The sequence below is a fragment of the Coturnix japonica genome, chromosome 1, assembly GCF_054131305.1.
Source record: "Coturnix japonica strain WE chromosome 1, WE-NBRP24, whole genome shotgun sequence".
NCBI classification, from domain to species: Eukaryota; Metazoa; Chordata; class Aves; order Galliformes; family Phasianidae; genus Coturnix; species Coturnix japonica.
In genome coordinates this window covers 162,697,516-162,725,348 of record NC_140663.1, presented here as the reverse complement: position 1 = coordinate 162,725,348, position 27,833 = coordinate 162,697,516, and the positions used below count along the sequence as shown (strand labels likewise).

Genomic DNA, 27,833 nt, shown 5'->3' with positions numbered 1-27,833 from the left:
AATGTGGGGGGGGGGAATAAACAGAGATAAGTCCACAGACCAGATAGAAAAAAGAAGGAAAAGGAAAAAATAGGAACATGATCAGGCTTTATCTAAAGGAGAACAAATAAAAGAGAACAAAACAGGAAGCTTTGAGGAAAAAAGTCAGAGGAAATAACTGAGGCAAAAATAAAGTGAAACTTTACATTTAGTGTTGGTGAATGAGAACCTACTGCCCACTTAAAGCATACAACTTAAACTATAAATCAGACACACTGTAGCAACCCAGAGGCCTGCATTTCTCAAGCAAGCTACAGAATATGTGCACTTACAGAAGAGGTACAGGCCATGGTGGCCACAGCAGCCATTTGTCAACTAGAAGTACTTGAACTCTAAGCAAGCATACCTGGGCTACCAATACCTTTACAAACTAGTAACACCTCTTCAAACTGTACTATTAATAAGGGGTATTTAAATTAACATTTTAAAACAACAAAGTAAATTTTATTCACATTCAGATTGTTAGAATGGTGAGATCTGCTTTCTTTAGAACTCAGCAGCACACAAAGCTGCTCATGGCAGGCAGCAGCCTCGTGCCATTCCTGCACTGTACACAAGACCAACACCTCAACCCGTTACTAACGCTGCCCTCCCGGACACGAAGCGCCGTCACCGTGCTGCAGTTGGAAGCTCAGCCCCCGGGGTCCCACCCGTTCGCCTTCGAGGCGGGCGGCGCAGCGGTGCGGGCGGGCCGTGCTGTCACATGGCAGCGCCGGACACGTGCCGCTGAGCTCCGGCGGCCGCGGCTGTGGTCAAATAGAGGCCGTCGGCTTGAGCTCAAGAAGGTGAAGCAAAGCACTCGGGAGCCAGAGATAGCGCCGTACGTTGTGATAGCACTGCAGAGCCTACCAGGGAACCCTAGCAGCTCAATGACACTCCCGGCTGTTACAGCTCTCAGCCTCCACTCGTGCATAAACGGGACGGAGCACAGCGGTCAGCGCTGCCGCACACCCGCATGAGGCCGTTCGTTACGGAAGAACTTCCCGTGGCGCACGGAGGCCTCCCGGCCGCTGGCAGCGCCCGCCCGGCCCCAGCCGGCAGTTCCCGTGCCCGACACCGCTGACAGCCGCTACTGCCCGGTGCTGCGGCACAGCGGCCGCCCCTCACCCGAGGCCCGGCATTGCATTGCATTGCATTACATGGCCGCGCCGCGCCGCCCCGCGCAGCGCCCCCCCGCGGGCGGGCAGCCCCTCACCTGCCGATGATCGCCACGCGGGTGGGCTCCATGCCGGGCAGCCACAAACACACACACACACCACGAACACAAACACACGGCTCGGGCCGACACCGCCGCCTTAAAAACACCCGCTCCCCACCCACGGTCCCGCCATGTCACGGCCGCCCCCATTGGCTCCTGCTACGAGCGCTGCCATTGGCCGCGCGCCGCGCCCCTCGGCGGCCACTCCTCGAGCCCGGCCGGCCGCCCTCGGTCCCCCGACGGGAGGGAACCGGCCTCGATGGGGCCGGGCCGGCTCCTGGCGGCGGGTGGGAGCTCCAACGGCACGACGGAGGATGGCCCCGACGGCGTCCAAAGCGTCGTGAGGGCGGCCCTGCCTGCACGGTGATGTGCGGTGGTCCACGGGCAGCGCCGTGAGGCAGCAGGCAGGGGTCTCTTCTCCAGCCACGACACAGCCTGCCCGGCCTTCCTCCATGCAGGCGTGTTGAACCACGGCCAACGTTTCATGCAGAGGCCTCAGTTTTAGCATAGTGGCAAAAAGTATCAGAGCCACAGCTTCAGAGATGGTCAGGTTCTGTGTCCCACTGAAACACACCCAGCTGGGAGAGTCGGCCTTGGGAGCTGCGGCCTTTCCTGAAGGAGCAGCAGCCCCATCCCATAGTGCTTGGGCTGCAGAAAGCTCTGGATCCCAAGTTCAAGTTTAAAGTCAATTCCATGCTTTATTTATCAGGGAAGCACCATTATCATTCAAACTACTTTCTTCCTGAATTCTGATAATGCTTTTTTATTGACCTTGTTTTTCTGTTATCATGCTGGATGTTCCTGAAAAGAAATAAAAATAAGACTTGTTTGCTACCAAAGATCAGCATGCTTAGCATAGCTGAGAACCACTAGTAAGTGTTGTGTTAATGGTAAACTGGAAAAAAAATTGACTTCCCCTCCCCCCCCAAATTAAGCCCTTCATAATTACTGAATGTTAGTGGATCAGTTTGGTTATCGTTTCTTCTAATTTTCAAGAAAGAAATTAAAAAACCTACATAATCATTTTCAATATCCATTCCCCTCACTAGCGCTTCACTAATTCAAATCACGTGGAACAAGGAGGCCAATATCTCAGAAGCACAAATTCCTAAAGGCCTCGTGATGGCCACCCATGGGACAGCGGATAGAAAGAAAACCAAACTACCATCTCTCTGACCTCAGCACCTAAACACTGCAGCTACCATTAGGTGAGAAATGGAGGAGTCAAGTGCAGGCCACTGGTCCTAAAGATTGTAGGAAGTGGGGCAACAGCATGCAGGAAACCTGGCTTTGCCAGTTTATGGCTCAGAAGCATTGTTCTATTATTACAGCAAATACCAGTTTTGCTTCTTTAAAGACTGATTTGAAATTGCATGACTTGGCACATATTACAAAGAACTTTGTTTAGCCAAAGTGTAATTGAAGCTCTGTGTGTTTACCTTGTGTAGTACACAAGTTTTTACTTAAAGAAAAAAAAGATCCTAGATAAAAGAGATGTATTTTGGACTTTGGAAACATGGTTTTGAGAGCAGGATCATCATCGTTCCCACTTGGAATTACTTACAGGTTATCTCAATATTCAATGATATTACTGAGATGCATATTTAAATCTGAAGTTGCCTTATGAACGACTAGACTTTGAGAGTCAAAAGCAAGATTCAGTGGTAGACAAGTTGATAAGAAGCTCTATGGAGAAGGACCTGGGTGTCCTGGTGGACAACAGGTTGGCCATGAACCAGCAGTGTGCCCTTGTAGACAAGAAGGCCAGTGGGATCCTGAGGTGCATTAAAAAGAGCGTGTCCAGCAGGTCAAGGGAGGTGATCCTCCTCCTCTACTCTGCCCTTTTGTGGCCACATCTGGAGTGCTGTGTCAGTTCTGGGCACCTCAGTACAAGAAAGACAGGGAACTACTGGAGAGAGTCCAGCAGAGGGCCACAAAGGTGAGAGGCATGAAGCATCTCCCTTAGGAGGAAAGGCTGAGGGACCTGGGACTGTTCAGCCTTGAGAAGACTGAAAGGGGATCTCATCAAATATCTAAAGGGCAGGTGTCAAGTGGAGGGGGCCAGGCTTTTTTCAGTGGTGCCCAACAACAGGACAAGGATCAACAGTCACAAACCAGAGCACAGAAAGTTCCACATCAACATGAGGAAAAAATTATTTTAGAGTGACAGTGCACTGGAACAGGCTGCTCAGAGAGGCTGTGGAGTCTCCTTCTCTGGAGGTATTCAAAACCCATGTGAACATTTTCCTTTGCGACCTACTGTAGGGAACCTGCTTTAGCAAGGGTTTGGATTCAGTGATCTCCAGAGGTCTTTTCTAACCCTTATGACTGTGATGTAGGGAAATTAAGAGCTCAGGCAAACAAGTTAGGAGGAGCTTGTGCAGGAGTTTGAGAACAGTTACGTGGCCTACAAGCTCTGTTGGTGACCAAAACAAGAGATCTGTGGGCATGACATCTGAACTGTTCCATTACCATCAATGTAGCAGTAACAGTGCCACATAACTCTACATTAGTTATTTTATTAGGACATAAGAAAAGCCTTTGTTTTTGATAGCCAGACACACTAATGAGCACAAGCTGCCAACACATTGATAGATTAGAAGAAAGAGATTTACAAGAAAGGAAAATAAGAGAAAATTAAGTTGAAATTAGTGTAAGTTATGGAAGAAAAGAAAACAAACCACATTCGTTTAACTTTTGTGTATCAGCATAGGAATTTTTAGACCTAGTACTTGGAGCCTCTAAAATATAGAGCAGCAATTCTCCTCCCTCCTCTGCAGCTCACATGGGAAGAACAGAAGATACCTCCAGCCCAGAGGCATCAAAAACCCATAGCCAAGAAATGGTGAAAAGTTCTAGGCTTCATTAGGGGCTGAAAAGTAAGGCTTATATTGGCAGGAGGAAAAAGCCCAAGTGGAGCAAGTATACACTCACCATCTTCTATGTTCATTTTTGTGGTCAAACAGCAGAGGAAGACTTGACTTAACAGACTGGGAGCTCCCAAGTTGCTTCCTCCATGTTTTTATCTGTGTTGAGCATACTCAGCATGCACAGAGGAGGTGAAAACCACTATTGGCTGTGGAGGGGAGGTGGGATTAGTGAAGGGGAGGAGCAGGGAACTATAAAAAGGCCTGAGGAAAAAACTAGAGGAGGAGCATTTGTAGTGCGTCCTTGGAGATGGGTGGGTTGGGATGTGGAGGAGGTGGAAGTGTGAGTCTCTATAGAGGAAAAAAAAAGAAATCACATGTCTCTAAAATACTGAGTGTCCTAGTCTGAACTTCTGGCAGGGGATGAAAACAGAGCCACAGTTCATCCTTGTTAAATATTAGGTTGTTTTAATGTGTTACTTTTCACCAGCGGAATCAGAAAGTACATTTACTTTGTAATTGACTATAAAACATTGCTGTTGTGCTAGTAGTGTCTCGGGAAACAAAATGTGCTTAACTAATAGTTCTCATTTAATAATTTTATTCCTATCCTGTAAAGTTCTAAGTAATGGCTTGCACAATTATTTTAATTAGTGTGTTTTAAAGTCATGCTGTAATTGAAACTGTAATGCTGATTATTGCTAGCAATTTGTGCAGGTAACTTAGGTGGCTGTTTACAGTGTAAATGGTCTGATGCAATTATTACCAGTAGTACTGTAATGCTGATTCTTAAACTGTCTGTAGGAATCAGAAATCTCATAGCAAGAAAAGAAAAAAGAAAAGCAAACTATATGAATGCATGATTTAGGAAAACTGGATAGAATTATATTCATTAACAGTAGGAATACCTGTCAACAAGATAGTTTTCCTGACATAGGTGTCTTTTAAGCTCTGTGTTCCCTATGGGATGTGTGCTCCAGAACCTTCACAGCTTCGATCTCTTCTCAGAACACGGACCAGGGCCTCGATGTCTTGCAGTGAGGGGCCCAAAACTGAACGCAGAAGTTATGTGACCTCACCAGGTCTGAGTACAGAGGGAGGTTCCCCTTCGTGCTCCTGCTGGCTGCACTATTTCTGACACAAGCCAGGATGCCATTGGTCTTCTTGACCACCTGGGTGCACTGGTGGCTTATGTTGAGTGTTGACCAGCACCCCAGGTCCTTTTCCTCTGCGCAGTCTTCCAGCCGCTCTGCCCCAAGCCTGTAGTGTTTCAAAAACATTCTATGTTTTCTTTACTCAGAAATTTCTAAAGGTATGCAGACAAGATCTATTAGTTTCAAGAGGAGTGTCTAAATGCAGCGTTATTGTGTGGGGATGTTAAGCTGAAGTGCCCACATGGGACAGCTGACAACAACTGAACATCTGGTCAGTCAAGAATTGAATACTACAAAATTATTCACTTTTATAAAATTTTAATAGGAGAAATACCCTTTCAATTCAGACTGTTAAAAATACACATATATTAATATATATCAAAACCAAACCTTAGAAGCTGGGCAGACAGTTTAACCCACGGATCAAGGGCAGGGTGCACAGGAACAATGATTACAACACAGAGGATGGCCAGTAACCCCTGAACCTGAGTTAGCAGGTGCTGGAACAGTTTGTCTGAGTCCTTACTTGCAGTGTTACGGGTACACCATGTATTTATTGAACTGCCAGGCCATAAGCACCGTTTAATAGTTTATGATCTCCTGAAGTTTTCACTGAATTAATCAGATCAGGTACTTAAGGTCTTGAAATCTATGAACACATGTTGTTATGCTGTTAACGTAGGCCGTTACAATGTTAGCTAATTATCATTCTCACAACAGTTCTTAGGTATAAGGATTCTCATGTCCAAAGGATTCACAGCTTAAGTTTCAGAGAACGTGAGCAAGTTAGTGAAAGAAGCGATAATGTGTTAATACTACTTTATGTTATCATGTTGGGAGCTGGAGTAGAACGAACTTTCACTGATATCCTTTGTGCCTTATCTCTCCCGAAAGGACTTTGAGGCCGAAAGGTGAGCAGCAGAGAGGCTCAACGTTGTGTAATATTCACAGACACTCACGACCCGCCGCCATTAGGGTGGGACCGCCCCCTGGCAGCGGGCAGCGCCCACTCAGGCTGTGCGCATGCGTTGGGTTCTCGCGCATGCTCGGAGCCCGGTTAGGCTCGCTCCGCTCCGTGCGTTTCATAGCAACTGTCCGCGGTGCGTTAGGGGCCCGCGTCCTCTCCCGCTCCCTTGGGCGGCGTTGTGGGCCGGGCGGCCTGTGCAGCGCTCGGAGCAGGGGCAGTGGGGGAGGAACGCCGCCGAAAGGAGCGGTTCTGCCCGGCTGTTCGGGGCCGGGATGTACCGGGACGTGAGCGCGTCCTCCTGGCAGGGACCTCCCTACTGAAGTGCCCCCTAACTGCACGATTGTCACCTTTAGCAACTCGAGGAAGATGATGCAGAACGTGCACCTCGCTCCTGAGGAAGACGAAGATGATCTTTACTCTGGCTACAATGATTATAATCCCACTTTTGACACAGAGGTAAAAATGTTTGCTCTTACCAGCTTCTCCTACAGAGAATCAATTCTTCAGTAAGAGATAAAAACAGAAGAGTATGGTGATGTGCAAGGATGCTTTGAAGTGAAATGTTCTGCATTTTGCAAGAAATACAAAGCCTCACCAGCGTCTCTTTAAATAACCTTTTTTTCTGATAGTTTATCTGTGCCAACAAAACGCTTTTGTGCATGTTGTAATAAGCCTAATATACCATAACAATTAGGTAATTCTAATTATCTGAAGGCTATATTTGCATTCATTGTGGTGTTTCTGGGTGTTTCTCAGCATCAAGCTTCCTGATATTTAGCGATCAATAGGTCTTTGGTCTCTTAATGTGCTGCTGCTGAAGGGAATGAGAATGGGGTTTCCTACTCTTCAGGTCTCTGCCCAACTTGCAGAGCATCTGGGGTAGCAAAGTAACCCTGCAGACCAATTACTGAAACCCTCTGATATGCTGGAGTGGGAGCAATAGGAGGGAGTGGGGGGTCTCATTTGGTCCAGATCTCACACAGCTGCCTCAAATGTGGGTAGTGTCACAAGACTTTCTTGCTGCCTTGCATGAAATCCCTATACCAAAGTCCGTGGGAGCTTCACTAGGACCTCAGATAGATGTCTTTATGTGCGTATGTGGCAGACATTGATGTCAGTTAAAATTCAGAAACAATGCTAATAATAAGGACATAAATCATGTTATATTTCATAACTTAATCTTTGCTTCCTCAAAGTTACATTTTGGTATTTTTTTTCAAGGAGTAATTGATTTTTACACTTATTCTAAAATACCCAGGGAGATAGACAAGATGCAGTCATTACTTATTGTCAGTAAAACCTGTCATTCAGTTCTAGTTAAGTATTTTTAGACGAAGAATAACTTTTTACCCATCTGCTTTCAGTGGTCATAATGTTCTGGGATTGTGGCTTTGGATGTTGTGATTTAAAGTTTTATTTTATTTTATTCTTTACAGGATTTAGAAAATGATGTCGCTTTTCAACAGGCAGCAAGAACAAGTCACGGTAGAAGACCCCCTGTAAGTACTTTTAAAAATACAGCATAAAGTGGTTTTGAAGGGCCTTTAAAGGAACCATCCAGTTCCACCCCTGTCCTGCAGTGGGCAGAGATGACTTCCTCTAGACCAGGCTGCCCAAATCCCCATCAAACCTGGTCTTGAGCACTTCCAGGATCCACCCATAAGTTCCATGCCTCTCTATTTTAGAAACAAGAATGTTATTCCTAACAGCATCTAATGCTTTGCACAAGTCTGGGTAGATTACATCAGTTGTTCTTATCTGCAAATGCTTATCGTAGAAGGCCACCAGATTTGTTAGACATGATTTGCTCTTAGCAAAACCATGCCTCCTGTCACCAATCACCGGTCTTTTCCATGTTTCTTAGTACAGATTCCAGGGAGATCTGCTCTGTGTTCTTGTCAGGCATGGAAGTGAGACTGAGTGAACTGCAGTTGCCCAAGTCTTCCTTTATTCCCTTCTAAAGCCCTTTGTTCCCTTTTCCAGTCAGAGGAAACTTCATCAGGTTGCCACAACTTTTCAAATATGATTGAGAGTGGCTTAGCAACTTAATCCAGCAGTTCATTTGAGGTGATCCAATGCATCTCATAGGCTTGTGCATATTCAGGTTCCTTGGATGGTTTTATCATTGAATCATAGAATTATTCAGGTTGGAAAAGACCTCGAAGATCATCAAGTTCAACCACAGCTTAACCATAGTACCCCAACTCTATCCAACCCTCTGCTAAATCATATCTTTGAGCACCACATCCAAATGGCTCTTAAACACATCCAGGGACAGTGACTCAAACCACCTCCCTGGGCAGCCTATTCCAGTACTTAACTACTCGTTCTGTAAAGTGTTTCCTAATGTCCAACCTAAACTTACCTCAGTGTAACTTGAGGCCATTTCCCCCTTGTCCTGTCACCAGTGAGAAGAGACCAGCCCCTCTCTCACTGTAAGCACCTTTCAGATATTGGAAGAGAGCAATAAGGTCTCCCCTCAGCCTCCTTTTCCCCAGATCTTCTATGACAAGCAGTTCTCTGTTCTCCTGGTTCCTGGCTTTGGGTTCTGTGGATATTACAGTAGTAGTGAAGTTCTCTAGAGTTCTGTCTCTTATTTTAGCCCCAGTACTCAGCAGAAGGTTGTAACTCTTATCTTTCTGTCCACTAATAGCATGTATATACAATTTTGAGTTGTTTGTATGAAAGATAAGTGAAAAATTAGTGGAGTGTCAATTCCATTATGCTCTGGAGTTAAGCTGGAGGACAAAGCAAACAAGAAATTTTTGTTATTTGCCAGTATAATGTTTCTAGCACAGTAGGCATTTCTGTAACAATTGAAACTTTATTTCCATGAATTTGCTATATGAAAAGACTAATAGTTTACTCATACAGTTGTTCACTGCATTTTTTTTTGTTTTATTTCCCACCCAGGTAACAGCCAAAGTTCCTGGTACGGCAACTTCAAGACCTATAGATACTGCATTTGGGGTAGGTGTTTGTTTTATTGTTTATTTAACAAATTAAGTTTGTGTGTTTTTGCCTATTTATATTGCATGTGTAGCAACCTTTAGCATTTACTACTATTTCATGTGCTTATTACTTTACACTTTTAACATAATGCAGAAGGATGGTATGTGGCATATCAGCTAATGGAAAAGATACCCACTGGCAGCTTCAAAGTATATCTGTCTTTATTGTAAAATGATCTGCGTGAGTGTAAGACGTAACATTTCTCACCAAAATTCATAGCTAAATGCAAAAAAACCTTTCACTGTACAGTGAAAAGATGGTTGGAGGATGTCTGGAGTGTAATAAAGTAGATGAATCAGACAAGTTATAGTTTCAATCTTGTATCAGCTGTACTCAGAATTTTACTGCAGAATTTACATAAATTACTTGTTCGGGACTTATATATAAAAGTCATTACATAAACTGTAATGACTAAATGTCATTTCAGTAATTTAATAGTGGAAAGTACTGCTATTTTGCCTTTATACAGTTTGCATTTTTTAAAGGTTTGGCAGAAATATTCAAATGTATAGAAAGAGTATCGTGAATCTGTGCTAACTAAGTGTTTCACATCTTCAGGTCTGCCAGGTTCAAGTATGTTGCATGTGAATAAAGTAAATGGGAATTTTGCTAAGAACTTCTATGAGTGTAGTCATCTCTTAAAACGTAATGCCAAGAAAACTATGTATGCACAGCCTTTATAGGCTTGTAATGCTCTGTGAATGCCAGTTTCAAACAAGTTTCTTCTTTTTGTAGTCAAAAGCAACTTTAACTTCATCTATGGGAAGACCGGTGACAGGAGTAGTGCAGGTAAAAGTTTTAATGCTTACATTTTCTGTTGTCTCGGAACAGTGGTGTTTTCTGCTGAGTGTTTGGGTTGATTGCAAATATTCTTATTTCAAATAACCATTAAATATAAATGATGGCACTATTTAAGTTTTTCCTTTTTTGAAAGCATTGCACAGCAAGTGTAATGTTTTGGATGAGTATGTTGCTTGTGCACATAGTTGGGGACAGCGTCACTGTATTTGTTTTTAACACTTCCTGACACACAAATGAATAATTTGGCTTCAAAACAGGAAGAAAGGTGGATTCTGTTTTTCATTTTTTATGTATTTATACTTTAATAAGAGACTACTGCAACATACCAATGATTTTCCATGCCATCCTTAAACTTATTGACTTAGTGATATGAGAGAGTTGTCACTGTTTATTCCCTTGCACCAGCCCTGATGGGATACAGGATATACTAGGAAGTGTTGGGAACGGGGCTGCTCCCTAAGGGAAGGTAAACCAAGATCCCAGGAGGAAATCACCTTCTGAGCAGTGCAGGAGCATCACCAGTCAGATACCACTCAGCAGTATCTGAGCAAACCAAGTAGGGTCTGCGTGGAAATGGTGCCCATATCCAACCTAAGGCCTGGAAAATCAGGGCAGTGACATGGCGATGAGGCAGGTCAATAAAAACAGTTTTTAAATACTCAGTTTACTGATGTACAATTGATTTTTGCACTTAAAGGTTTCTTAGTGTGTAACTGTTGCCTGTGCTGTCCATGATATGTCTTTTAATATTTCTTCCTTTCTATTTAAGGATGGGGTTGCTCGACCAATGACAGCAGTGCAAGCTGCAGGTTACACTAAAGCAGCTATGAGAGGTACAGTTTGTAGAAATGAGATGCTATCAGAAGAAGATGTTATTTTACAGTTTTCAGTACTCTGGAATTTTCAGTACTCTCAATTTTGCAGGTTCTTTATTTGATCCTCTGGGTCAAGCAAGGGGTCCTGCTCCACCTCTGGAAATGAAAAATCCAGACAGGTTTGTTCAGTTTTGCTCTGATTTCAAAGCATTAACAGTACAAAGAGTAGCTGACAGCAGAGCTTAGAAACATACATGCAGTTAAGAAACCTTGAGAGGCCAAACTTTACTTTGTGGAATAGAGCCACAAACGTTTACCTTCATGGTTACCTGATTCTCGGCAGTAGTTTTACTGACTTGAAGGAAAGTGTGCTTTCAGATATTTGTGGTTCCAGCTGTAGCCTAGCAGCCTGGATGTGGATGTTGCTGCATGAATGCTGAGATACTGAATAGGATTGTATAGGGTTATGAAAGAGTGTATCACAGACAAAGGGGCACCATGATTCATGCAGCTTGGAGGGAATCTGGTTGCCCTTTCTCCTTGTTTACTGTCTGGCCTTAACACTTGAGTTAGAACTGAGGTTGTGGAAGTTTTACAGTCTGCTGTGAGTGTTGGTGAGCTTTTCACAACATTTGTATGCCTTAAATTCGTTTAGGAGTAGGGAGTCCTACTGAAATGTCTGCTTGTTTAAATGGAAAGAATAAATACATACTAATAAGAACTTTAAAGCAAAATCTGCATATACTTTAAAGTTCTATATGCAAATGAATTTCAGTTAATTGCTTTTAATACAGTATTTTGTTTCACTAGAGTTTAGATTTGAAAGTTTCACTAGTTCGCCTGTTTGTACTGTCCTTATTTCAGATTAACACTTGTGTGTGGGGTATTCTCATGTCGGTCTCTTTTTCATAAGACAGTTTAAGTTTTCTTAGGTCTCTGTGTGTATGAGTGTTTTGTCTTCTGAGGTTCTTTGGGCGTAGTTTCACATTATATCGTCTGATGGAAAAACCAGTTAGTAGTGAAGTATTGTTGTCTTGTTTAACCGAGAATATGCTGCATTAAAGCTTAAGTATTTGCCAATGTATTACTAATGGTAGTCAATCCTTTTATTGTGTTCATTTTAGCTCAGAAGAGAAGATTAGACAGTTAGAAAAAAAAGTGGGTGAACTGATTGAAGAAAGTTGCATTGCCAACAGCTGTGGAGACTTGAAATTGGTATTTATTCTGGATTTATTTTTTCTATTGGTATTATTTGAAACACAAAATGAGAAGTCTAGGAAAGCAATTTGTGGAAGTACAGTTAGAGTACCAGATGAATAAACTGACCTTCTGAACTGCTTTATACCATTCAATATCGATCCTGTGCCAGAAGGCCTTTTGGTCTGATTGATTCTCACGTTCATTTGAGAAGATTAGAGCTCCAAGTTTTGTGATAAATTGAAAATGGTCTGTACTTCATTACAGCTCAGGAAAATGACACTCTTTAGTGTACACATGCTTTATTTGTGAATCAACACATTCCAGAGCTTAGGTTAAGTTAGTTTACTTACTGTTACAGTTTAGGCCCAGGCCGTTTTCCATAACATGTCCTACATATAGTTGAAGATTGCTATGGAACTTTTTCCAGGAGGCAGTTTGAATGTGTTTGCCCTATTGCAGATGCATCATGTCATCACAGTTGCTAGTGACTAAGTAACAACTCATTTTATTTATGTTTATAGTGGATATAGTTAGTGAGTTCAAGCTATTTGGGCAAGTTAGCATTTTTAATAACTGCTATTCTTTTGCCTGGCACAAAGGAATGTTTTCTATCCACAATCTAATTCACACAATTTCAGACCTCTCTTTAGATTTTGTCTAGTATGGTAGGCAGATGATCATTTAATCTTACCTCAGATATCTGAATGTGCAGGCAGTCTTAGCTGCAGTTTGGACCTGCTAAGAAACACATAGCCCTGCTCTTTGTTTGAAATCATAGGATAACTGAGGCTTGCAGGGATCTCTGAAGGTCACCTGGTCCAACTTCTGCTCCAACAAGGACACCTGGAGCAGGGTGCCCAGGGCCATGTCAAGATGCCTTTAGAAGATCTCTGAGGAGGAGACTCCACTGCCTCTGTGCAGTTGGTGCTGGTGCTGCATCACTCACACAGCACAGAAGTGCTTCCTGGTATTCAGTGGGAGCCTTCTGTGTTCCATTTTGTGCTCATTGCCTCTTGTCTGGGCACTGGGCACCACTCAGCTGCAGTCTCTCCATCCTTCTGGCACCCTCCCTTAAGGTACTTATGGACATTGATGGGATCCTCCCCTGAGCTTCCTCTTCTCCAGACTGAACAGTTCTATCTCTCTCAGTTTCTCCTTATAGGAGAGATGTTTCAGTTAATTTTTGTCAGCACTACTTTTCAAGCATTTTGTACACTTGTGTGTCTAAAGAAAAGGGACATGAGTATATTATTTTCATACTTGTTTTGAGTGTATTTTTGTGGTCTTCTGTTAGTAAGATTTGAGGCATCACTAAATTTCAGTTTTTAATTTAAGGCTCTGGAAAAAGCGAAAGAAGCTGGAAGAAAGGAAAGAGTATTAGTGAGGCAACGTGAGCAAACTGGTACTTCAGATAATATCAACTTAGATCTCACTTACTCAGTAAGTACTTAGAAGTCTTCAATGACTAAAATGTATTGGTTGCTAATGTTTCATTATTTCTATGTGCATGTTGTAATCATAGAATCATTAAGGTGGAAAAGACCTTCAAGATAACAAAATCCAGCTATCAGCCTGACCTATGGAGTCCTATTGCTTAAACATGTCGTGTGCTGCCGCATCCACGCATCTCTGAAATACCTCCAGAGATGAGGAATCCATCACATAGTCAATGTAAATTGAAGGACACCCAGGGATGTTCCTGCTACCTATCACATTAAAAAAGTGCATATCAAAATATAGTAAATGTAAGCTCCATATTTCAAAAATAAGTAGTGTAGGAAATGTAATGTGTGAATGTAAAGGAGAAGAAAACAGGTGGATCAAACATTGCCCTTATCTTCAACCATTAAGTATTAGGGAACGTGTTATACACTGTTTCTGAGTATTATCTTAAAGAATAAAGGAATGTTAAAGATGAGAAACTTAAAACTTGCAAAAGCCAAATTTCTTAGGTAAAGTTTATCTGAAAGTATGTACTATGAGTTCAAATTTATTACAGTTGAAATAAGAACATTCTTTTCCTGTACCTATGATTTGATTTTTTTTCTAGGTTCTTTTCAATCTGGCCACTCAGTATGCTGCTAATGAAATGTATGCTGAAGCACTGAATACTTATCAAGTTATAGTGAAAAATAAGATGTTCAGCAATGGAGGTAAGTTGTGTACCAAAATGAATTAAAATTGGTAGTCATGCATCCAAAATCAGCACCTTATTTGTATGTGTTGATTCAGAGATCTCAGCTCTCACATCTGCCAGAATGAACAGTGGATGTTCGTACTGTTTGGCTTGGTATAATTTAGTCTGCTTAACACTCCTTCTGCTCATGAAGTCTTTTCTTTCCATAAGCAAAGCACGGAGTCGGATACATCATTTTCTCCTGGAACATACTGTTTTCTACTCTATTAATATTTTTCTTTTTTGACTCAGCTTGCTCTTTCTAAAACCTACTTTCAGTGTTTTACCCTCTTTGAGATTCCTGCAAATTCCACCATCTCTTTTTCTGAGGTGATCATTTGCAGCTGCCTTCCTGGAGCACACCATCCTAAATCTCTAGCTCATCCCTCAGTTCACAATCAAAAATGAAAAAGATGTCTTACATTGGTAGTCTTACTTAGGTTTTGCTATTATTTTATCTCCTTCTGGGTCAAAGTTACCTGGGGGCTGTTCCTTGCTATACTTCTTTAAAGGATGACTGTAAGAAAGACTGATTTTAGTAAAAAGTCATTCTAATCTCCCTTTGAATTAGTTTTAATAGTTGCTGTAACTATGCTTTAAAAGATTATAACTTGTTGATTTCTTGTGACAGGTAGACTGAAGGTCAATATGGGAAATATATATTTAAAACAACGGAACTATTCCAAAGCTGTCAAATTGTACCGCATGGCTCTAGACCAGATTCCTAGTGTCCACAAAGAAATGAGGTGAGCTTACACTGTTAAGCATGGTTCTGAGATAAAAGTTTTGAGTACAGCGTGATAGTTAATAGGAATGTAACCTAGCTCTGGTTTCTTTGCTTAGGATTAAAATAATGCAAAATATTGGAGTTGCATTTATTAAAACTGGCCAATACATGGATGCCATTTCTTCATTTGAACATATAATGAGCATGTCCCCAAACCTGAAGGCAGGCTTCAACTTGATCGTATGTTACTTTGCTGTTGGAGATGGTGAACAAATGAAAAAAGCATTCCAAAAACTGATTGCTGTTCCCTTGGAAGTGGATTATGATGACAAATACATTTCACCAAATGTAAGTTTGAGCAAAATAAATGGTGTATTTCTACGATAAATCGGGAGAAAGAGGGACAGATACTGGGATGAATTTAGCATGGCAGTACCACTTGGAAATGTAGAAAGATGTTGAGAATATATGACTTTTTTTCCTCTAAAGATACAGTCTACATAAAATTAAAGATTTGGTTGAAATACATCTGAGCTGACTAAGGCTCACTCACTGCTTTGCATCCTATATTTATTTAACATTTTACTGAATTGTAAGTTAGAAGAAGAGGAGCAAATAAATGAAGCACGTGCCTGAGCACTGAAATGGGGTGAAAGTAGCTGTGATGTCAAACTTGAGATATTGTGGTTAATGTTTTAAATTGGGTTCAGCTTTTGAAATGCGGAAAGTAAATAACACTGTAGATTATGTAATCTGCATTTATTTATGTTTAGTCAAGTTGAAGTGTGTGTATACTGGCATAATTATTTACAGTTATTTTCTCCCCATCCAGGATGATCCACATACAAATCTGCTGATCGAAGCCATCAAAAATGACAGTTTAAGACATATAGAACGTGAGAGGTAATAGAGGAGTCTGTTCCTTCTTGACTGAGATGCTGTAGGTTTTTGTTCCTGAAAGTATTAAAAATAAGCCATCTACCTCATATGTGGTGGGTTGTGCTGCTTAAAGCTTGTGGCTTTAGGTTGTTGCTTTGGTGTTTGTTTGTTTAATGAAACCACAGTGTGCTGGGAAAGGAAAACATTAAGAATTGAAAACACTGTCAAGATACAAGGTAACAGTAGTAGCAGCAGGGGGCTGGTTAGATTGAATTGCCAGATTGTCTCCTGAGCACAGGAAAGGGTGAGAACAAGGTTTGGTTATTTCTTGCATGCATGGTTTTGAAACTGTGACATGTTTGAGTGTTGGTTTTTAAATTGGCTGGTGTTTGTTTGTTTGTTTTACCTTAGGAAATCCATGGCAGAAGATTATATCATGACAGCTGCTAAACTGATAGCACCAGTAATTGAAACATCTTTTGCTGCAGGCTATGACTGGTAAGAGTTCAGCAGGGCTTCTTTCTGTCTAACCTGTGTGCCAGTCTCGTGTTGGTTATGAAACATGAGGACTCTGGAGAATGCCATTTTTTGTACATCTCAAGCACAGGGTATGTAGTATGTATGTAATACATACATACATACAGCTGTATGTAGTTTGACTCTGTAATGCACTGGAGAAGAAAACAGAATGCGTTCCATGTTTAACAAAGAGTTTTGTTGCATCAATGAAACTCAGCAATGAATTATGTGTTTTAATCTGTACGTGAGCACAGAGGAAGCTCTGTAAAATTCATTTGAATTTGAAAATTCCAGAACTTAGTAAAAGTCTCAGCAGACATGGTGTCCATGAGCACACAGACCACAATGATAACAAATCTTTAAGTTAGAAGATAACATAATGAAGACTTGTCATTATACAGAACATAGATACCTAAGTATTATTAGGAGTGTTTAGTTGCATTTCATTTGTAAATTTAATATTTAGGTGTATATATGTGGAACAGCTTTTTTATTTATGGCGTCGCTTTTGCTTTCTGGTGTTTTTGCTATTTTCTTTTTCTTTTTTTTTTAATTTAAAAAAAAAAAAAAAAAAAGACAATTTCAATAAGGACAGCATAAAAATGATTAGTAGGAGTGATGATCCCCAGCGACTGGAAAAGGAAATTTTCCTTCCTTTACTTTTTGTTGTCCAATTAGGAGTATTTACAAACACTGAAGGTCATGAAATAATCTCTCACACTAAAGATGTGCTTTGTCTGCCAGAGCCCACAAGGTGGTGTCTGATGATTTAATATCACATAATTCAATCATTTCCCTATTCTGGTAAGCCATTCTGACTTACCAGAGCAGACTGTATTGTGAAAATTATTTGGTTGCTTTGCAACTTAGCACATGCTTAGTAAGGTTGATTTGTTCGCTCTGTAGCTGATGGGTTTGTTTTTTTCTCTTGTTCAAGAAATCTTATTTCACAGTTTATCAGATGCTCAGTTTCCTTCCACAAAATACTTTTCATTAAGTAGAATGTAGTCTTTCATACCTGTTCTGGATAACTAAACAATTCAGCAGTGAGATGTGTGGAATCATTGGGTGGATGTCAGGACAGATTCTCTTCCCCCTTCAAGGCTGAGGTATTGAATTCCTGTAAAGAAGTTGTAGATCTTAGTTCAACCAGCATTTTATGCTTGTTTTTCCAGATATCTAGTTTGAGTCCTCTGAATATTCAGTGTGCTTCTCACCAAGTGAATATTCCTTGCAAAAATAAAATAGAGATAAATACTTTGGATTTCTTAGCTTCTTATGTAGAGTTCTTACAGTGCAACATAATCTTGGGATTCCAGAAAGAAATCAGTATCACAGCGTTCACTGAGTGTTGGAGAATGACACGATATCTAGGCAACTGACTGGAGGAAGCAGAGGCAGTGTTATTGAGGTAGATTATGGGAACAAAATGTGTTTTAAAATATTTTTAATTGAAATGCTGTTTCTCTTTGTAAAAAAAGGAATAGCCAAGAACCCCTTTGGGAAATGGAATTGGCAGCAAGTATTTACCTTACAGTGGCGTTTGCAAAGATGTGTATTGTACCTCAGATTTCTTTCTGTCGCAGGTGTGTTGAAGCAGTAAAGGCTTCCCACTACGTAGAGCTAGCCAATGACCTGGAGATAAATAAAGCCACGACTTATTTGAGACAACGGGATTTTAACCAGGTAGAGTAACTTCTCATATCTTTTTTTTTTTTTTAATATGATATTGTCAAAGATATCTTATGTGGCCACAGCACATTTTACAGCAACAGTAGGAATACAGCTTTTGCTATTGTCTAATGGCACATACGTTTTTTCTTAAGAAGTTTTAAGTCAAATGCACTTCTTGCTTTTAGTCAATTTTCTTCTAGATTTCAGCACAATGGATTAGAGCAGGTTTTAAGGTTCTTATAATTTCCTTGCATATGAAAGAGGTTCATTTTGAAATGGTGGCAGTTAAAAAACACCTTCATCTGAACAGTGGGAAGCTCAGATTGGATTTGCTCAGTTTCCTTCTACCATGCTTTGTAGGTGGCTTTTTTATAGTCAGTGACAGGAATTGTTGCTAAAGGAGAATATAACAGACCAAATTAGCACAAGTGGCAGGGATATGAGAGATCATATAGAACAAAATTCTAATTGAATCTCAATACCTCTGTCACCATCTAAGGCCTTTCAGCTTCCCATCACTTGAAAGGATGCACACAAGGCCATGTGCTAAAGCTCACCTTCCTTTCTCTGTATTTGAGCTCTGCTGGTTTCTGGAGTTCCTCCTCTCCTCCCAGTATTCTCCCCTGTGTGTTTGTTTCTCAGTGCTCAATATGTACTTTCTCAATGCTGTGGTGTTTGCTTCAGTGGGAATTAAGTAGTTTCTGAATTGCTTCTAGGCTCTGGAGACTTTAAAAATGTTTGAAAAGAAGGATAGCAGAGTAAAGAGTGCAGCTGCAACAAACCTTTCATTCCTTTATTATTTGGTAAGTGTGTACTTCAACAAATCCACTTAAGAACCAAACCTGATGCAGTGTTTTCCGTATCTTTGTAGCAGTTTTGTGTTTATTTAAACCTGCACAAAATGCATGTTATAAGAGCACGACTGGAACACATTCCTCTGGCTTCTGCTGCTGGGGGGAGCAGTGAGGTTGATGTTCAGGCCACAGAAGTATACCTCAAGTATGAGATGTGCTGAAGTTCACAACCTGCATTTAAAGCTTGTCTCCCAAAGCCCCTGTCTGAACTTCAGGGTTGTGTGCAGTATGTAGGTTAGTGAGATATGTTTGTGTATAGGATTTGTAGGGTTGGAGAGTTATTTATTTTTGTCTTTTGTTTTAAACAAGCATTCTTTGTTGCAGCAAGGAAAACTTCCAGACTGAGTGGAAGAGAATGGCAGGACAGGTCTCAAGTGCTAATTTCTCTGCAATTTTAAAGAGATCATTAAAATGCATAAGGGATATTTTCAGATTGAAGAATCTATTATTTTTTTCATCCTTAATCTTTTGAAATTCTACTGTAGTAACCATGGGAAGCCAGGACTTCAAGAAAATTGACTGAGAAATGACTAATACAGTGTTGGTTCTGTTCATACAGGAGAATGAATTGACACAAGCAACAAACTATGCAGATTTAGCTGTCAGTTCTGATCGGTACAACCCAGCAGCTCTAACTAACAAAGGAAATACTGTTTTTGCAAATGGAGACTATGAAAAAGCAGCTGAGTTTTATAAGGAAGCTCTCAGGAATGATTGCTCTTGCACTGAAGCACTTTATAACCTTGGTAAGCCAAACATGCTTTTGCGATTGAGTTTTTCTCTAAAGGTAATACTGGGTGTTTCTGAGAATCTGGCTTTTGCAGTTCTCTTGTGTATAAATATATAGTAATTGTTAATGCTTTATTCAGTAATTTATGTTGTAGTAGTATATGATCTTCCTATCTCTTCTACAAAAAACAAACTGTTAACTCAACTGCAATTACTAGTTGGTGTTTGTAAGTCGCTTTGTACATAAAAATTGATGTAAATATTACTATCTACTGAAATCTACTGATTTTAGCAGTATTAAACCATTCTGCTCATGAGAGCCATCCCTTTTCCTCATTCATCTTACTCAAAAAGTGAGACGAGTAATGTTCTTGGTCTGTGATTATCTTCACTTTCCTTGTCTTAATCACCTAATGTCATAATGGCAGGAAAGAATTAAAGAATTGTAAGGATGATTGAAGTAATAGAGATGATTGGTATCAGGGCAGCTACACTGCTGTTGGTTTCCATGTCCCTATTTTATTTTTCTTGGTTCTTCTCTTAACTAATGAGCTGAATTCATCTTTTTCTCCTTGCACTTACATTGTAACATTTTTTATTTTTAGGTTTAACATACAAGAAATTAAACAGAATAGATGAAGCTTTGGATTGTTTTCTGAAGCTCCATGCAATACTTGGGAATAGTGCCCAGGTTCTTCACCAAATAGCAGACATGTATCCTTTTCTGTGTTATGATAGGGATTATGGTTTTGGTAAACTCTTTTCAGCTGAAATATGTGTTTCAGCCATGTCAGCAAGACTAAGAAATTTACTATATTGTCCATTGTAACTAGTATGATCGTGCATAGTTTGATGCTTATAAAAACAAGAACAGAACTTAAAATCTACTTTGACATTTCCAGAGAAGCAAGTGGAGAAGTATGTTAATACTGCTCACGTTAAATTAATCAGTATGTCAGGGAATAGCTAAACATTTATGGTCAGTATTTGAGGATGTCCTGGAATATGTAAAATGCTGCTGATTTTATTTTGAAAATAATGTCATAGCACAGTTGAGTAAAGCCAAAATGAAAGTGAAGTTCTGTTGGGAAAGCTGTGTTCAGGCTAGTGTATGTGTAAGAAAGTAATAGTCTCCCAGCACTGCAAAGGCAGAAACAAATTGAAAAGCCAAACGTAGGATAGGTTATGTTTTGGCTTTGCACATTATCAAGGATGTTCTGTAGTACAAGATCATTTAACAGTGTTTCTGAGAATGTGCAAACCATAATAAAACTGTCCCTAAAGTAGTACAGATTCCAATTGCTGCACTGTGCTATTAAGATTGAAAGTAATAGATGAGACGGTAAGCAACCTCCAAAAATGCCAAAGGACTATGGTTTGTATTCCTTGCCCATTTAAAAAAAAAAAAAGCATATACAACCCTACCATTCTGACTTGGGTCAGATGGAGAATTTCTGTGCTCCAGGGATTTGTGAAATAGCTTTCCAGCATTAATTACAGGTTTCTTCCATGAAGGATGAAGGGTTCAGCAAGAACCTCTCTTCTCATGTAGCCCAGGATGCTGTTGGCCTTTTGGGCTGTGTGCTCGCACTGCTGACCCATGCCCAGCTTTTCATCCATCAGGACCCCCAAGTCCTTCTCCACAGGACTGCTCTCAAGGATTTATTCTCCCAGCTTGTGTGTATATCTGGGATTACCTTGACCCAGGTGCAGCACCTTGCACTTGGCCTTGTTAAAGCTGGTTTGATTCTTGTGTGCCCTCTGGACGGCTTCCCTTCCCTGGTATTGTCAGCTGAGTGAGAAACACTCCAAGTCAAAAATTTGGGGTGCGGCATGGATCTTAGTGATAGCAGCAAAGTTTATTTGTTATTGCAATAACAGGTGCATGCCCCCTGTTGGCAAGGGAGAAATTGTGCCCTTATCAGTGAAATTTATCCCGTTATATACACTAAACCTGATGCAGGTAATGCTCTGCTGGTGCTTGCTCATTGGTTGAGCATCTTGGGCTCACAATCACCCTGACGCTGTGTCTGTACTACATTTCCATACAAAGTGGTTACCAACCTGTTGTTTTGATGTACTGTCCCATGAAACAGGTGGGCAGTTTTTCTTAAGGCACGTTCACTTTGTTCTATACTAGGCTCTTGCTTCTCCCTGCACACCTGCCTTATCTTCTTCCTGTACTCAGTTCTACCAATGTCAAAACACCCCACTAGTGGAAGAAAAACAATCTACTCCTGTCAGTGCTCAGTGAACTAGTGGAAGAAAAACTACTCACATTAACTGCTTCACTGTTTCATGAGAGGGTTCAGTAAAGGCCTACACTGCATACAGAAAGCGTTGGTTCCACAACGAAGGCCTACTCTGCGTACCAGAAGCACTTGCTTCACTGCAAAAATGCAATCTACCTCCCACAGCTGCACCACTCAGCTTGGTATCATCATAAAGAAATAATGGAAAGCCTGTGTTGAAAATAAACAAAAAATCCCTATTGATATGCACCACACTGCAGTGACTAGTATATCTGTCTAGTGTATGGATTATATTATATGAATTAGTTGGAAATATGAGTGAATTAAAAAAATCATCGTCACTGTTCCTTAACTGAAGAAAACTCAGTTATGAAGTCATGGAAGATCCCAATCAAGCCATAGAGTGGCTCATGCAGTTGATCAGTGTAGTACCAACTGACCCACATGTACTTTCAAAGCTAGGGAAATTATATGACAATGAAGGTGACAAATCCCAAGCCTTTCATTATTACTATGAGGTATTTGCTTTCTGTTGCTTTCTCATAATTAAAGAAAATATTGCCATAGTTTTCTGTGTCAAGTTAACAACTGATTCATTTCAACTGTTAAAAATGTCATCCAAAAGAAGAAATAATGACCTTTGCCAGGAGTGGGGGGTTGCAGGCAGTTGACAAAATCTGATTTTTGTAGTCAGGTCCCAAGGAAGTGCAGTCTGTGTTTCCACCTGGTATATGACCTCTAACTTTTCTTTGTCAAGTGGTCGTTATTTACGTTGGCCCCTATCAGTTTCAATTTAAAACTTAATCTGAGACTCAGGATTAAAAATGGATACAATAAATGTGATTTTAAAGGTGCTTGACTTGTCAGCATTTGTTGGAAGATATACCTGTGTGGTGGATATGGAGATAAATCTACATGTCTTTGTTTGATTGCTATACATTATGTATGCACAGTTGCCCAAAATTAGACATCCTCTCACTTTACAAACTGTGGTACTGGCTGTGATTTCTAGAGATCCTTTGGTTTCAGAAGTGGGAATAAGACAAGAAGCCACTTTGCACTCCAGCAGTTCTTTTTATGTACATGTAAAGTGAGGATGACCAGTGTTGCAGTTCTGAGTACTGGTGGAATTGTGCGTGATTATAATTTTGGTGCCTGTTTCAATGGAGATTTCTAAGAAACTGCAAATGTTATTTACACAAATGCATTTCTTGGAAAAGAAAGCTTTTAAGTCAGTCTTCTATCAGACAGATTTGAGTGTGAAATTGTATTAGGTAGCATTGTTTATCATTTTAGGTAATGTGTTCACACATAGACCTGGTCTAAGTAAACATCTTAGCTGTTGCAGGCTGTAGTACTTTAAGTAAGGCTGGATGGAAAGTGTGACAGACTTATCTCAGGTAATTTCTGAAATGCATTCTGTAATTAGAAGACTTGGCATGCTGTTTTTTTTTTCCTCCTCAGGATTGCTTAGCATAGTACACTGCTTCCATTCACATACAACATATTTTTGGCATCTGGGGTATTAAGCACTTGAGTCAGATATTCCAGAAGTAACATAAAGATGTTGTTTATCACTACAGTTGTGTTTCCTTCACCTTTTCTGTTTTGTCAGTCGTACCGGTATTTCCCTTCAAACATTGAAGTCATTGAATGGCTCGGAGCATATTGCATTGACACCCAGTTTTGTGAAAAAGCCATTGAGTACTTTGAAAGAGCAGCACTTATCCTGTAAGTAATTTTTATTTTATATCAAGTTTTGTGATTAGACATCCATAATTATACTCAGAGATAAATTAATTGGATAATTTTTGTACTGTAAGCAAGTATCAGAGTAAACTATTTTGGAACATCATTTAATTTTCCCCAAATTTCTGTTTGTTTACAGAGTGTTTTTGTTCTTACTGTGTTATTTCAATGTTAAGTAAGGGCCCAAGATGGTATTTGCTATTAGAACTTCTTTTTTCTATCCTCTGTCGTTAAACGTAGTGATGAAGTAGGGACCATTTCTACTAAGTCACCAAGACTTCCTTCTCTGTGGCCTTACATGAAATACTCCCTTTCTTTTTATCACACAGTGAGAAACTGATGGTTTAGATAAATGTGTATTTAAATGTTCTTGCTGCTTTTTCCTTTTTCATCAAAGTTCTGTTCCCATAAGAGTAAGTAAGTAAGAGTAAGTAAGGGCCCAAGATGGTATTTGCTATTAGAACTTCTTTTTTCTATCCTCTGTCATTAAACATAGAGATGAAGTAGGGACTGTTTCTACTAAGTCACCAAGACTTCCTTCTCTGTGGCCTTACATGAAATACTCCCTTTCTTTTTATCACACAGTGAGAAACTGATGGTTTAGATAAATGTGTATTTAAAGGTTCTTGCTGCTTTTTCCTTTTTCATCTAAGTTCTGTTCCCATAAGAGGAACAATATTGCAAATAAGGGCGTAAGGAAGCAGAAGTGTGCCATGCAGAATTAACAGTGGATAGTGGATGTAGGTTAGCAAATCAAATTGATTTCGATATAGATATTTGAACTTACTGAAATTGTCCTTTAGCCGAATATGACGTACTTAAGGATGCGAGTCTGTAGGCTATGCTTTGTATTCTAAGTCAGAAAAGTGAGCTTGTGAGACAAGAGCTTTACTCTTAAGAGAGATATCACATTAACTTATTCTAAATAATGAAATCAAGACCACGTTCCTGACCTTAACGGTCAGTCTGATTCACTACTTGGGGAAGTGGCATTGGCAGCATGCAGATCCTCAGATGCAAAGACTGCTTTCTTCTGTTCTGTGTGAGGCTCCTTCACTCCTCGTGAAAATGTTTTCAAGCTCTTATTTCTGTAGGAAGCAATTAGTGTTATTCTACTGATCATCCAGCTTTTCATTTAAAGTAACTAGACTTGAGATTGTATTGTATGTAGGGGAGGATATAAAAATGTGCAATTATAGGTACAGTAAAATACTAAAGTATGCAATGTTCTTCAATTCTGCAACCAGTTGGTGCAGCAGACAAATGTGTGCAAATCTCAAAGATAGCATGAAGAGCAACCAGTACTTCAGTAGCTGATGCTTGTAAAGCCTCATGTACCCTAGAAGAGGCAGGAGAAGCTTAGTCAGAGTATAGGACCTTGTAAAGTAGCTTTGAATAACTGACACATAAAGTTCTACTTGGTTATCTGTAATTATCATCCGTCTTTTATATAGAAATGGTGGGATTATGCTGTTATTAATAAATAGCACTGCATAGGTATTTGGTTATTTGTTATTAAAATAATCTAGGTATGTTAATTGATAAATATGAATGTTGGGATATAAATTGCTGAATAAGTATCGTTACTGATTGGAAATAAACTTACATCTAGTAAACTAGAGCCCTGAACACAAGAAGATGACACACACAAATATACTGTGTGTGAACTGACCAGGTTAGCTGCTTCCTAGGAATAGACTATACAGGGGTGAAATGTTTAAGAGGAGTTTAATAGCAGGTTTTTACAAATGCTATGCAGAATATGTTGCCTGTTTATTATATGCTTACTGTGTGCACAACTTTGTCTTCTTTCTGTGCAGACCTACACAAGTGAAGTGGCAGCTGATGGTTGCCAGTTGCTATCGGAGAAGCGGTAAGCTCGGCAGCGTTTTTTGCAGTTAGCTGAAAAATTGTTTTGTTTTGATGGATGTTTTGATTTCTTTTTCCTTTTGATTTTTCTGTCTCCTGTGAGTACTGTGAGTACTGGTCCGAAATTTTATTTAAAATTTCTATTGCATATTATTTTGTTACAAATTTTCTGTGTGTGTGCAGTAAAGTGTGACTTCTCCTTTAAGTCTGAGAAATATGCCTCTACTGAGTGAGACATAAAACATTACTTGTGCTCTTAAGTGATTAAAATAAAGATATAGAATCATAGAATATATATATATATAATGTGTAACAACATAAATTATTTGCTCAAAGTTTTCTAATGTAATGATCATACTGTCAGATCTAATGTAGTCATTAGATTTTAAAGCTGCTTAATTCCCATTCATTTTCAACACTAGGTGTAATTTTTCAGGTATTCAAGTAGCATATGCATTGCACAAACAACAGGCAGTCTTAATGTGCAGTTTCTTACTGGAAATATTATATGGCAATAAGCGAAATGGAAAGAGCCTAACCTTCCTAGACTCTTTCATCACGTAATTGTGTAAAAGATTGGTTTTCTCAAATTTGGTCTTATAATATTAAATCATGTATTAAAACTGAAAAGATGAAGTGGTGTTGAACTGTATAAATTCCTCTTCAGATGTATATATGTATGTAATATACATATTTTTTTATTTTCTAATGTGTGGTAATGTTGGTAGTAAACATGTTTTGTTTGCAGGTAACTACCAGAAAGCTCTAGAGAAATACAAAGTCATTCACCAAAAATTCCCGGAGAATGTTGAATGTAAGTTGTTTCACCGAGTGGTACAACCATCAAAGAAAACTTTGTTACTTTAAATATGTTTGTTGGTGATCCATATGATGTAAGTAGTTTTCATACCCAGATATTGTTCTGAACTAACATTTTTATTCCTGCTGCTGCCCCCGTATTGGATTATTGTTTGTTTGTGGTAACACCAAAATGTGACTTAAGAAGTACTAGGATAATGCTGAAGAAGAAATATGAAAATGCACTAACTGTAGTTTACTGGCTGAGTTCATTTTCTTGCATACTTGCTGCATTTTATAATTATGTTCATTGTTTCATCATGAGATTAAAACCTTTTTACTTCTAGTTGCCACTAGGTGAAACTTCTGCTGTAAATTTCCAGATACAAAAAAATGATCCAGTAAAATTTTTACTACAGTCTGTCCTTCTGAAAGGACATAGACAGTTCCTAAGTACAGTAGGTCAAGTAGTCTCTTAGGCAATTTCAAACTGCACTTACAGGAAACAGCTTTGAAGAGCAGAATGTTTTACTGAAGCTGAAATGAAGAAGCCCTTTAGGAAACTGGGTCTGTTACTGGTTGCCACAATGTCCTCCTACATCTCACACTGACATACTAATTCCAAACCACAAGGCTGTCACCAACAAACCTACACTTTTAAATTTAAATGGGAAGAGTTTTTACTGTGTTTTAAAATAAAATTGTATCATTCGGCTTTGATAAACCTACTTTTTGAAGAGGAAACATACAGTTATGTTCTAGTGATGTTGGACTGGAGTCACCTTGTATTCCTTGCTGTTTGTAGTGGTCTGTACCTCCATTCAGTATGCCCAGCTTGCGTAGGGTGCACTTGTAGTTTGAGCTGCTTGTAAGCCTTTTTCTCACAATGGTTTGTTCTTCAATTAGGCCTCCGATTTTTAGTTCGTCTCTGCACAGATTTGGGACTGAAAGAAGTCCAAGAATATATGACAAAACTCAAGAAAGTGGAAAAATTAAAGGAGATGAGAGAGCAGGTAAGGTTGTTTCTTTCTGCAATATGGACAGCATACCACAGACAAAGCTAAGACAGTATTGATGGCACTTTAAAATAAAATATGTATTAAATTCCAGGTTTGGAGAGGCTCATATTCTGTGGTTTGGGTTCTTTAGTTGTAAATTAGCGGTCAGCATTAAATCTGTCAGAATGTTTGTTGAGCACTGGATTTTCTGTGATTTTAAATATTAGGGAAAGATAGATTATGTGGATGTGTTGGGAACGCTGGAGCCACACGCATAATTCAGCTCCTCTGGAATGTCATCTTTCCTACTTCTTTGCCAGAGTGTGAAAAGTATATTTACCAGCCAAGCAATAATGCAGCTATAGAGAGAGAAGGGAGTGCAAGAATTTCTCCATGTTGTAGAACTCCTTTTTGCTATTACAGGACCACAACATTAGCAGGTTACATAAGTATGAAGTAAATCATTTATGTTAGTGGCAAATGTTAAACTGAGAAAGAATTTCCATGGAAAAGTTACAGGCTGTGAAAGGTGTGAAATCACAACTTGTGTTGCATT

The 27,833-nt window shown here is 39.8% G+C and overlaps 2 protein-coding genes and 1 long non-coding RNA gene across 3 annotated transcripts in view; 1 reads left to right on the top strand and 2 right to left on the bottom strand.

Moving 5' to 3' along the window:
- CRYL1 (crystallin lambda 1) overlaps positions 1-1,363 on the bottom strand; it is a 42,533-nt gene extending 41,170 nt beyond the window's left edge. Inside the window, exon 1 of the mRNA XM_015852166.3 lies at positions 1,235-1,363. Within this exon, the coding sequence (XP_015707652.2) occupies positions 1,235-1,266 (32 nt within the window). The 5' untranslated portion in view covers positions 1,267-1,363. The remainder of the gene's footprint in view (positions 1-1,234) is intronic.
- Positions 1,364-1,730: 367 nt separating this feature from the next.
- LOC146762826 (uncharacterized) lies at positions 1,731-4,280 on the bottom strand. Its single transcript, XR_014942196.1, has 2 exons — positions 4,172-4,280; positions 1,731-2,038 (listed from the first exon to the last, which is right to left on the bottom strand). It is a non-coding gene; the product is annotated as an uncharacterized LOC146762826 (long non-coding RNA).
- Positions 4,281-6,306: 2,026 nt separating this feature from the next.
- The window catches only part of IFT88 (intraflagellar transport 88), a 31,053-nt gene continuing 9,526 nt past the window's right edge, over positions 6,307-27,833 (top strand). Inside the window, exons 1-22 of the mRNA XM_015852165.3 lie at positions 6,307-6,681; positions 7,662-7,724; positions 9,139-9,195; positions 9,973-10,026; positions 10,808-10,871; positions 10,963-11,032; positions 11,978-12,068; positions 13,389-13,493; positions 14,104-14,206; positions 14,861-14,975; positions 15,073-15,304; positions 15,789-15,859; positions 16,247-16,333; positions 17,941-18,040; positions 18,745-18,831; positions 19,442-19,628; positions 20,217-20,325; positions 22,231-22,381; positions 23,479-23,594; positions 25,433-25,485; positions 26,230-26,295; positions 27,186-27,292. Of these exons, the coding sequence (XP_015707651.2) occupies positions 6,592-6,681; positions 7,662-7,724; positions 9,139-9,195; positions 9,973-10,026; positions 10,808-10,871; positions 10,963-11,032; positions 11,978-12,068; positions 13,389-13,493; positions 14,104-14,206; positions 14,861-14,975; positions 15,073-15,304; positions 15,789-15,859; positions 16,247-16,333; positions 17,941-18,040; positions 18,745-18,831; positions 19,442-19,628; positions 20,217-20,325; positions 22,231-22,381; positions 23,479-23,594; positions 25,433-25,485; positions 26,230-26,295; positions 27,186-27,292 (2,178 nt within the window). The 5' untranslated portion in view covers positions 6,307-6,591. The remainder of the gene's footprint in view (positions 6,682-7,661; positions 7,725-9,138; positions 9,196-9,972; positions 10,027-10,807; positions 10,872-10,962; positions 11,033-11,977; positions 12,069-13,388; positions 13,494-14,103; positions 14,207-14,860; positions 14,976-15,072; positions 15,305-15,788; positions 15,860-16,246; positions 16,334-17,940; positions 18,041-18,744; positions 18,832-19,441; positions 19,629-20,216; positions 20,326-22,230; positions 22,382-23,478; positions 23,595-25,432; positions 25,486-26,229; positions 26,296-27,185; positions 27,293-27,833) is intronic.